General features: G+C 40.8%; 1 protein-coding gene across 1 annotated transcript in view; it reads right to left on the bottom strand.

The window, feature by feature from the left end:
* Positions 1-2,213: 2,213 nt before the first annotated feature.
* Positions 2,214-11,030, bottom strand: part of CHRNA6 (cholinergic receptor, nicotinic, alpha 6 (neuronal)) — a 9,564-nt gene continuing 747 nt past the window's right edge. The window contains exons 2-6 of the mRNA XM_010142860.1: positions 9,231-9,370; positions 7,322-7,366; positions 6,299-6,408; positions 5,193-6,180; positions 2,214-2,353 (exon numbers count right to left, since the gene is read on the bottom strand). Coding sequence (XP_010141162.1) covers positions 2,231-2,353; positions 5,193-6,180; positions 6,299-6,408; positions 7,322-7,366; positions 9,231-9,370 — 1,406 coding nt within the window. The 3' untranslated portion in view covers positions 2,214-2,230. The remainder of the gene's footprint in view (positions 2,354-5,192; positions 6,181-6,298; positions 6,409-7,321; positions 7,367-9,230; positions 9,371-11,030) is intronic.

The raw sequence follows: 11,030 nt of genomic DNA, 5'->3' as shown, positions 1-11,030 counted from the left end.
GGGGGAGTAGCTATCATGCCTAAGCCACCAATGCAGCACACCCTCAGCCACATTTTCATTGTTTGTATGCTCATAGACTGCAACAGTGAATGCTGGCAGTCAGGTGTCTTTCCTGAAGAAATGAAGATTTTGAGCTCCTAATGCAGCTCTCCTCTCCAAATTCCCTTTCTTCCTCCTCCCCTCCTTTCTGATCAAAGAGCCAGCATAGCAAATGTCATGTAGAAGCATCTCTAAACACATTGTGCAGCAGGGAGTTTTTCTAAAAATACAAATTCTTCAAGAAAGTGTATCTCAGGAGAGATATTTAATTAGGCTGACAAAACAAACCATGCTTGTTCATACATCTGTCTGTCAGTTGCTACATCACTATGCAACAGTCAGGGATACTAGAGAAAATGGTGTTTGTCTAGAAAATCATGACTCTACATATTTCAACTGGATTAAGACAGTTATATACTTGTCATTCCACTTCTGTCTCTGACATATACATTTATTTGGTCCTATTCTCTTTGTTACAGAGCATTAAAAAAGATTAAGAGGTCTGTCAGGGACTTCAAAACCGGGAAGATAAACTTCCCAAGGACTGGTGATGTTCAAAGCAGAGGCTGATACATGGCAGACACAGAAAACACTGCCCTGTTAAATTTAGAGCCTCCTGTAAGAGAGAAGGGATTTTTACTCTTGAAGCCATTGGCTTTAGTTGGAATGGTGCCTTTTAGAGAGGAGTCCTTCAGCATAGAACTAACAGGAATGTAAACAGACACCGGACCAGAGAGTGAACTTTCCACATGGTATGGAAACTGTATCAGATGTACATTTACAAAGAGTTCCAGGATTAAGCTCTTGGTTCATGGCCAGGTTTAAACCATGACACCTGGTTACATAGCATCAACCCCAGCCCCAAAGGAAGTGTCCCTACAGTTACAGGTTTGCACATACAGAACCACTCATGGGGAGCCAGCAAATGGAGAATCGCAGCAGATCTGTTTGGACCAAGATGCCCAGCTTTGCATAGGGTTCATGATAGCCAGCCTTATTCTGCTGGGATCTGTGTAACCCAAGTTGGGTTTTAGGAAAAATTCAGATCAATCCAATGCTGTCAGGTCAATTCTGTCTGTGATGAGTAGCTACTCAGGGACAAACCCTTCCCTCTTGGGCTTACATCTGAGCATGAGCAAGTGAGAGTTTCCAGAGCAGAAATGTGGCTTGTAAATCCTACTGAAGCTCAGCAAGGTCTTGGTATTCAGTATCAGGAAGTAAAGGAGATTTGGGTCACATGCAAAGTTAAGTGGCAGGTGAACTAGTTTTTAAGAGTTTTAGAATGATGTAGATTTCAAATGTGGTTGCCTTACATGGTAACCCCAGGTAGTTCAGGTCTTTTCTGGTTTTCCATAGTGCATCCAGGTTGTTCTTCTTTGGTGACTCTAGGATGCTTCAAACGATGTCAGCAAAGCTACAGACAGTGCAAAATACTAGTTAGTTTGTCTTCAACTATGACTAAGTGCTTGTCTGACTTCAAACATAAATGTAAACACGTGCCTTGTTGATCTGGGACCCTCATTTATGTACATACATTGCAGAAGATGGGGACCCCTTATTTTAGATTGCATTGAAAATGTAACAGGGTCAAGAAACTGGTTTAATTGTATTTTTATTTTGATTATAGGCTCCCCTGACACAAGAACACAATTAAAAGCATTGCTCCGGTCAGTAGAACTGTGGTACCTCATCTAAGTGTCACATCAAAGACTAGCTGTAGTACAAGGAGAGAAATAGAGAGGAAATATAAATTGATTCAAAGCTGAGAAAAAGTTGGGATCAGGAAAGATGAAACCAGGTAGAATTCTCTTCGGGCACTGCAGTCAGAAGTGCTTGAACTGTCCTAATAAAACCCTGTACTGAAACCAAGGCAAAAGCTCAATAACGTCAATCTGCATCTGTGATCCTCGTTGCAATTGTTATTGCTGATCTCAAGACAGGCAGGCACTCTAAAAGTCCTAGGCATTCTACTGTAGAAAGACCACATGCTCGTCTCCCATTTTCAGTCCTCTTCTCATTCTGTATTGGGTTGTTTGCTCTCCCAGAGGACCCTTCCCTCTCCTCCTTTCCTCTGAGGCTGGGTGCTGAGAAGGTGATGAGCAGGGAGGTTAGGTAAGAGGAGAGAAATATAGGGGCAATTCTGAACTGAAAATGAAAAAAGAATGCAAGTGGATAAAAGCAGTGGAACAAGTTATGTATCTGCTATCAGTGGCTGGATAAAGAGCCCTGCAGTCCCGAACACACAAAGGATTATAAATACCCAGAGAAATACTCTGTCTATCACCATAGCTACATATTTCCAATCATCTTCCACCTGCAAGAGAAAAAAAAAAGTACATGTAACGTATCTTCCAATTGCGAGTCAACATTATGCAGTAGAAACATCCCTTGTGTTTTTGAATGTGAGCAACAACACACATGCAGCCAAGAATGTTGCTTGTCATGCTTACAGTTGCTGCAGTTTTCAAGTGTCTTTAGAGGGGACTGATTTTCTAATAGTATTTACCACTTTTGGCTGAGAACATTCAACAATGTCCCAGTCTACTGAATTTTCTAAATATTCAAGTCTGTCAGCAAGCTATGGCTGTGACGCTGACACTAGCAAATAGAACCTGATCATGTGGTGGGTGCAGACTGGGGTGGTTTAACAGCAGGCAGAATCACCGTAACCACACATCACTAAATCCTCAGGATAGGATCCTGACAGCCCACAAGACACAGTTTGCTATTCTGGCCTGAACTGCCACACTGTGGCTCCGATCAAGACCCACTGCTTTCAGCAAACAAGATAGCTGGACACATGGACTGTAGCAAAGCAAGGGCCCTGACTGAGCAACCCACAGTGTCATGCGCAAAGTAGGCCAGAGTGGACTTTGCATGTCTGAGAGATACACCTTAGAACCACTTTCAGTGAAACTGCTGTCCTTTAACAATGAAGTTTCAATTTTCAATGAAGTTGCAGTTCTGTACCTACATACAAGGACCACTGCAGCAGAAGAACCTTCACTCACATAAAACTAGTGACTGTTTAAGGGCTCTCTGCTGAGGGATACTCCACTTGTCTTCCCAATTTCTTGATGTTTTCCTCCAAGAGACTGCTGCCATACCTCTTGTGAAAGAAAATGCAGCAAGAACTCCAGCTGCTGTAAGAGCTGCCACAATATTAAAAGGGCTTTTATTTGTAGAGGAGTAGTGCATGATACCACCCATGTGGCTTTGCATGTCTGGCTGGAGCTGAAGCAGCCTGCAGAATCATTTCGTCAGTGCTTGCCTGAGAACAACCCCCTTTTTTTTCCCAAAGAGAAGATTTTTCTCAAATGCAAAATCATGTTTCCCATCTCTAGAATGTTTTGAAAGGTAAGACACAGAGCTGCTGATGGACACATCAAACTAAGAATACAATTTCACGTGGCATGAGAGATTTGCAAAATGCAAATGTCAGCAAAACTGACTATGGAAGACTTATAATCAGCTGCATAATCAAAGTGACATGTTATTCAGACTGCTTCACTCAAAGCCTCATCTTTTTTCTATGCATTGAGGAAATCAGCTAAATATGGTATGTATATATGCTTTATGTAGCTGGTGTGGCAGTGAAAGCAGGGCTAAAATGTTGGAGTCAAGCAAAACATTAATAGCATAGGTACTAAAAAGGTTCAGTTCTATCCCCATCCTCCTCTGTGCTGACAGATTCCTGTCTTTTGCTTCGGGCTGGCCTGTACTACCCCGCATCTTAAGAGTTCAGTCACCAAGACTTAACAGAAGCCCTTTATTGTGAGAGTTACGGACTTGTTTTCAGGTGAAACTTCTTCTGCAAGACATAAAAAAGGTGGGGGTGGGATGGGGGAAGTAATTATGGGATTGCAGAGAAGCTGCATGAATTTGTGCTGACTTCAGCAAAACATTCTGATAGAAAGAACATCTTCCTCAAAATAACTTGTGTTTTTCAATACAAATACAGCAGTATTTAATTTTGAAATGTATTTTGTCATCCTAGAGAATCAAAAACTTCACAACCAAAAAGCAACTCGTGGCAGATCAAAGATAAATATTTCATTAGGTTCTAAACACTTTTAAAAAACATCTTGAACTAGCAAAGAATTCCTATTGCTTGTGAGGCCTGGATATGACAGGATGTCAGAGAATCTTTCTTGGAGCTGCCTTTTAGTTGCTTTTGTTCACATCTGAGGCTGTGGCCCCAGAATTCTCTGAACTCCAAGGTGAGTAATTTTCTATGACAGTGATGCCTATTACAGTCTCTTCTATGCAAGTTCTACAACTTCATGCAAGAAAATCCACTAGTTCAAACACCAAGCCTCATTTTTAAGCCCCCCCTCTCTTTTCTTTTAAGAATCTGTCTTTATTAAAATGTTATCTGTTTTTATTCAGCTGTCTTCCCCCAAAACTCAACTTTTACTTCAACATATTACTGTCATGGCTGAAAATACTGTATTGTTGAAGCCACAATTAGTCAAAACATTAAAAAAATCAGAACAAAATAGACTGCAATAAAGTACTAGAGCATTCTGAAAGATATATCTCTACCAGATTATCACTGGCTGAGAATAAGTCTTCTGCAGATGACCTACTGTGCTGCTAGACAAGCCCTGTTCTTTAAAAAGCAGTTTCCAGATTTGCGTGTTCAATTAGTAACACACAAAAAAGCGCCCTGCTTGGCAAATAGCATGCTTAGTACTGAGCTCAGGGCTGAGCTGTTGGTGAGCAGTGGAAGAGGGTTGCTTCCAAAGGTTTACAAAGTAGGGTTGGAAGAGACCTTGAAAGGTCCCATCTAGTCTACCCCCTGCCCCACAGCAGGATCAAGTCTGCCTGAACCACTGCTGACCAAAACTCCTCCTGGCCACAACAGGCTGATGCTCCTCTTCTTTTCCTTTGAAGGGTGAACTCATGTCTAATTTAAAACTGTCTTGCTGCTTAAATTATCCACTGGGGATAGAGAAAGAGTAGAGGAGAAAACTTTTCTTGTTCCATCCCCAGTGGATGATATATCTCTTCATTTTCTGAAGGAAGCTTTGACCCATTCACAAGTCTCAAAGTTTTCTTCTCTAGACCCAACAACTCCAATTCCTCCAGGCTGTCACCCTAGATCATGTTTCCATTTGCTGGAAGTGTGGCTCCACTCCCAGCTCCCTTACCTCTTTGGTTTCATTTTGAGACCTCATGTTCTCTGCGATGAACTGAACATTGCTAATGACATCTTTCACTTCTGGAGAGTACTCCAAGTGCTCTGCCATCCGTTTCAGTGACTGGTGGCTCAGTTGTCTTCTTTTGGTGGTAGTGAGTTCAGTTGCCTTTTCACAGTGACTGCATCGCTGCTCCTTGTGTAATTTGGTATCTTTGTGTTTGCTGTGCTTTGACTTGCCTGATGTATTGGCTGATCCTTTCTTGTTTATTCTGGAGATGTTTTTTTTCTGCTGTTCTAGTGGCCTCTGCATCAAAAGAACTTTGGGGAGCAGGCTAAGAAAGATGGCTTTTACCCATTTGGGCATTGTATGCGTGGTGGGAGTTCTGTAATGTATATTCAGAACAAACACTGTGATGACAATCGACAGAGTCACAAATATCATAGTGAAGAGTAAATATTCACCTACAAGGGGAATTACTAAAGATGTGGATGGGATTGTTTCTGTGATCACCAGTAAAAATACGGTCAAAGAAAGGAGCACAGAGATGCAAAGAGTCACTTTCTCACCACAGTCAGATGGCAGGTAAAAAACTAACACAGTCAGGAATGAGATGAAGAGACAGGGAATGATCAGATTTATGGTGTAAAACATTGGCAGCCTTCGAATATAAAAGGAATATGTTATGTCTGTGTAGATCTCTTCACAGCAGTTATATTTGATGTCATGTTTGTAACCAGAAGCATCAACTATTTCCCATTCACTATTTTCCCAAAAGTCATTCATATCTACTTTGGATCCAATGATCAGAAGATCAATTTTGGCTTTGTCATATGTCCATGAGCCAAATTTCAGTGAACAGTTCTGATGATCAAATGGGAAAAAGGTAATATCCATAGGACAAGAGCTTTTAAAAATAGCTGGTGGAGTCCAGGTGATCATTCCATCATAGCGAAGGAGGGCTTTGGTCTTGCCTTCAACTTGAAAATCTCCCACAGCACTAGAAAGACAAATGAGGCAAAGAAAAGAAATATACCATGAAAGTAAAATGTTTCTCATGGGCACTGCAAGAGGATACTTTTGAGACAAAGGGTAAAATGGAAAAGTGTTCACCATACTTATTATACAAGACAATATCTGGCTTCCAAATTTTATCTGCTGGTACCCGAACAAACTCAATCCCATCATATTCTCTAGGATCCCATCGCAATTTGTAGTCATTCCAAATCTGAAAGAAGAAGGGACAAGGATTTTAAAACCTTGTATTATCAGCAAATACCTGCTTCTCCTATCTTCCTAGAAAATGACAGACTATGATAAACACTGAAAATGCAGCACACGTAGAAGGGGACAATTGTCCAAAAGACAACAAGGCAATGACCTGGAGAAACACTGGATATGTATGAATATCACTCACATTGACTTGCCACTCCCTTTTCTGTGAGGGGATAGGGTGCCAATTGTTATCCATTGCTGACAAGCTGAGATCTCTCCTGTCTTGCTAAACCAGTACAGACCCTTACCTGTGCAGGATTACGTCCCCACTGCGGAGAGGAAGTACAGGCCTTGATGCTGCTGCTGTCACGAGATTGCACCCTGCAGGTTAAGGGGGCCAGCATCAAAAGAGACCAGCATCCTAACCAGAAAGGAGGTACACATGCACACTGACAGCCGGTTGCTGCCAGGGCGTGTTATTGGTTCCACAGGGGTAGTGAATTACCAGGGCAGGGGCAATAAGGGATGGCCAGCAGCTGTTCAGTGCTCTATCATGGGGCCATGCTCCACGTTCTCACAGCCTACCCTGAAGATCCTGATCATCAATACAGTAACTTTTACAGAAACTTTGAGTAGATCACAAGCGGTGCCTGAAGAAAACTGGGTTTGCTGGAAGTTGTCTTGTTTTTCTGAAATGACCACGAAGGTGCAAGAGAATACACCACACAGGATAGGTGGGAGAAGTAACTTCTTGGAAATAAGAAAAAAGAACTGATTTTTTCAAATGTGGCTTTGGTTAATGGAGCTTCTCCTTACTTGTACCTTTAAAATCCTTGTTACAAAATAAGCAATTATTGTACAGATTCAGCTTACACATTTAATCCTATTAATGCAAAATGCACAAAAAATGCAATGAAATAACTTACGTGTCTTAGCCACAGATTTGTTTCCATAATCTGATTTACTTCATCCTACAAAAAAACACAGGCATGCACATCCTCACTCCATAATCAGTTACAGTATCCTGAGATGGCCATAAACTTATTCTGATAAAAATGGAATCTAGAATTCCACACTAAATGATACCAGATTTTTTTTTTTTCTGGCCATTTTCAGGGCCTTACATACTGTGCAGATGTGCAGCTCTACTGCAGAATTTTTAAAGCTCCATTGAAAATTTACGCCCCACAAATAACAGGCATACAAAGAGCTGCACTGTTTTGCTGGGCACTTGAGTATGTGTAGAACACAAAATTTACAATTGCTCTGAACAGTACCAGAGGAATAAGGTTGTCTTCATGGCTATATGTTCTGTTGGATTCAGTGTTTTAAAAATTCCATTTACACAGTACAGTACCGGTTAAGATTCAAGGAAAATGGCATCTGTACCACAGTATTCTTGCATTTCCATGCAAATCTCTAGAGCAGATGCACTCAAACAGCACTAAATTAGGTCACAGTTGAACTGAAACCTTCTTTTTAAAGTCAATTATTGCTGTTGCTAATCAGTAATGAATCAGGAAGGTGCTGCAAGACACAGGAAAACAAAAGATTGGACCTCGTTCTAATGAGTCTTCAGCCTAAAAGTATTCAGAAAGACTCATATTACATTTATAAGTGCAGGCTGACATTCACAATGAAAATTCAAGAACATTGCTTTGGGCAGTTCTTAGCTTTTAAGCAGGTGGACTAAAAAAAATTGAGATATTTACAAGCCAAAGGTTGTTGTAGATGAATTGTAGATTAAAAGGATGTTGTAGATGAATTTTCAACATTGCATACTGAAGACTAAGCACAATGCTAATTTTGAAAGGCCTGTAGGGTTCCTGTCTGTGAGTTAAACTATTTAAATTTTTTGTAAAAATCATGACTCTTTCTTGAAAAAATCCTGCTGATTTACTTATTACATTTCTTTTTTTCTCCAAAGACAGCAGTGGGAGCCAGGGGCTGCAATGTGAGACAGAACTGCTGAAATCTACCAAGCTACCTCCAGCATGGAAAGAAAATACTTCAAGAAAGGAGGTCCCAAAGGTGAAAACTGCCTTCACCATGAGGTCTTACAATTAATTACATATATACTCTCAGATAACTTCACTCCCTGGCTGTTGTTGATTGTTCCTCCTCACTGCTTGCTTGTCACTTCATTATGAACGGAACTAGGTACCTCAGAATCAAAACATGCCTTCTGTTCTGTGGATAATTTGCTTCAAAGAGCAGAATTCAGCAAGAGTTAAGGTCAAGTTCAGCTTCTTCCACAGACCCTCTGGCCTGCCCAGCAGGTCTGCTACCTCAGACACACTCACCCTTTTGTAGAGTGGACCCCAGAACACTCAACATTCATGCCCAGCTCCATGCTTTAGAACACTACTCTGCAGGCTGCACATAAGTTATTTTAAAACAAACAGACCGATAAAGCTTGCGAGAAAAGAGAAGATTTAATCTCTCAGGACTACTGGAAAATGACACTAGCCCCATGCAAGAACTAGGCCACATGCTACACAACGTGGACACAACCAGGTGTTTCTAGGGTGGGCTAGACCTGTGGAGAGTAGTCTTGAACGTTTGGTACTGCTGTTCTGGGTGCCAGAGGCCCCTGCCTGGAGCGGGGGGATTTGGTGCTACAGAGTAAGCAAATGAGTTTGTGTAGTTCAGATCACTCTTTCAAGTACCTGGAGCTACTCGGGTGACAGAAAGAACAGCAAAGGTCTCAACAAGACAAAGTCAGCTATGAGACACGCAGGTGCAACCACCACAATTACACAATTGCTGCTTCAGCAATTTGTGTGTGTTTGCGACCATCCCTAAATCTCAGCAGTGTTCTGTAATGAGTCTTACCACATTTGTAAGCTGGGTAATGGCCAGTTCAAAATACACTGTGACAGGATCAGACACATTTTCCACTGGCCTGATGAACTGGTTATACTGAGAGAATAGTTTGTGAAATAACCGTTCCTCTGATTTGCAGGCTGCGATATCTGTTATAAAGATAAAAAACAGTTATGCCAGAGGTAAGGTAGAGGGAAAGAAGGTGTTGGATAACATACTACTCCAGGCTGTATTTCTGGATCCTATGCTTGTGCCCACATATCACGACACAGAGAGAACAGCGCTGCCAGTATGCTGCCAGTATGCTGCCAGTTGAAAGCTTTCTCTTGCAGATCATTGCTCACTGCTCCTTGTCTCCTCAAAGTGTAACGTAATGACCTGAATGGAAATGTCTCTTAAGCTGGATCTAGCATATGGGCCTCCATTTGGCCCACCCTGGTATCATACCAAAGTCATATAAGATGGTGTGAAGCAGAAAGATTGGAGACGTGGTGAATTTAATTTTGGGGATTTTTTTATGGTAAAACTGAGAGTTTATGAAGAGCATAGCTACCTACTCAGAAATTAAAAGCTTGAGTCTGCATCTACTGGGTAAAATCTATGTCAGGGATTATAATGATGCCTCCTAGTCTTAAAAACTATATTTTACCCCGATGTTTGCTATTTCAGCTCATTAGATAGCTCAATTTTTGTTCTGAAGGAAGTTAATTTTTACTAAACTCTATAAGGAAAAAAGTGGAAATATTAAAATTTCTTATACAATATCATGCAACTTTGTAATGCAGAGCTGTTCTCTGGGAAGAAACCCAGAAAAAAGAAACTGCGACCCCCAGCCAATGCAGAACAGACCAGGTGGCTTAGTGGGAATAAGGTATACGACAGGCACCAAGCTGCCTCACTGTAGAGTCAAGAACAATGCTTTTGATCTGTAACATTTAGCCCAAACCTGAAAGTTATTTTCACAGTGCTAAAGGCTACAGAATTTGATTTCAAAAGGAAAGATTAAATCATGTGGACTCTGGCAACATCAGCTCAGAAAAATACTTTTCTTGAATAACTTTGCTATTTCAATGCACTACGATAATTCAGCACTTAAATTCAAAATACTTTATAGGGCAAAGATTTAGAACTGTTCCTCATATTGGGCACTGCTGTGTTATCAAAGCTATATGATAAAGCCAAAGATATTACTGATTGATAGAACTGAGAAAAAATCAGTTCATAAAAATTAGTCATAAGGTGATTATCACAATTAAAACCTGAAATGTTGCTTATTGTGACTTAAATGTATGGAAAGAAAATTCCAGTGAAACTTCCATTACTTGATGTTTTGTTTCATCTTTTTAGCATCACCCAGAGAAGACACATGAATGTCTGTAGAGCTTGGATGTTTGTGTACCAGGTACTGTGCCATTCAAAAAGAAATTGCAGTTTCCTTGTTAGATTTCCTCCTCATCATCCACTGCACTGTGTCTAGAAGCACCCTACTGCAGGAACATGAGTTTCTTACCAAAGTCTCATGACTAAAGCCAGTGACTCTGAAATCATGTTTCATGTGAAATTTTCCTGTTGGCTTTGTAACAGACAAATGCATGTACATGCTATACACACAAACAAAGTAACAGAAACAGACAACTATTTAGGCCTTTCATTTTTATACTTCAGTTACAGATTCTCATCCCATTGGTGCTGCTTTAAGACAATGCCTTATTGCTTGCTAACGCAAGCACTGTAATACGTACATGTCTTGGTCAGAAGCAGAAGTGAGGCTTTCAAAAAGGATGTAGTGTCTTAAGAGCAAAAATCCTG

The sequence above is a fragment of the Buceros rhinoceros genome, unplaced genomic scaffold (genome assembly GCF_000710305.1).
Source record: "Buceros rhinoceros silvestris isolate BGI_N320 unplaced genomic scaffold, ASM71030v1 scaffold18819, whole genome shotgun sequence".
Classification (NCBI taxonomy): Eukaryota; Metazoa; Chordata; class Aves; order Bucerotiformes; family Bucerotidae; genus Buceros; species Buceros rhinoceros.
The sequence above is the reverse complement of the archived record's forward strand: the minus strand, read 5'-3'. Positions and strand labels throughout refer to the sequence as shown.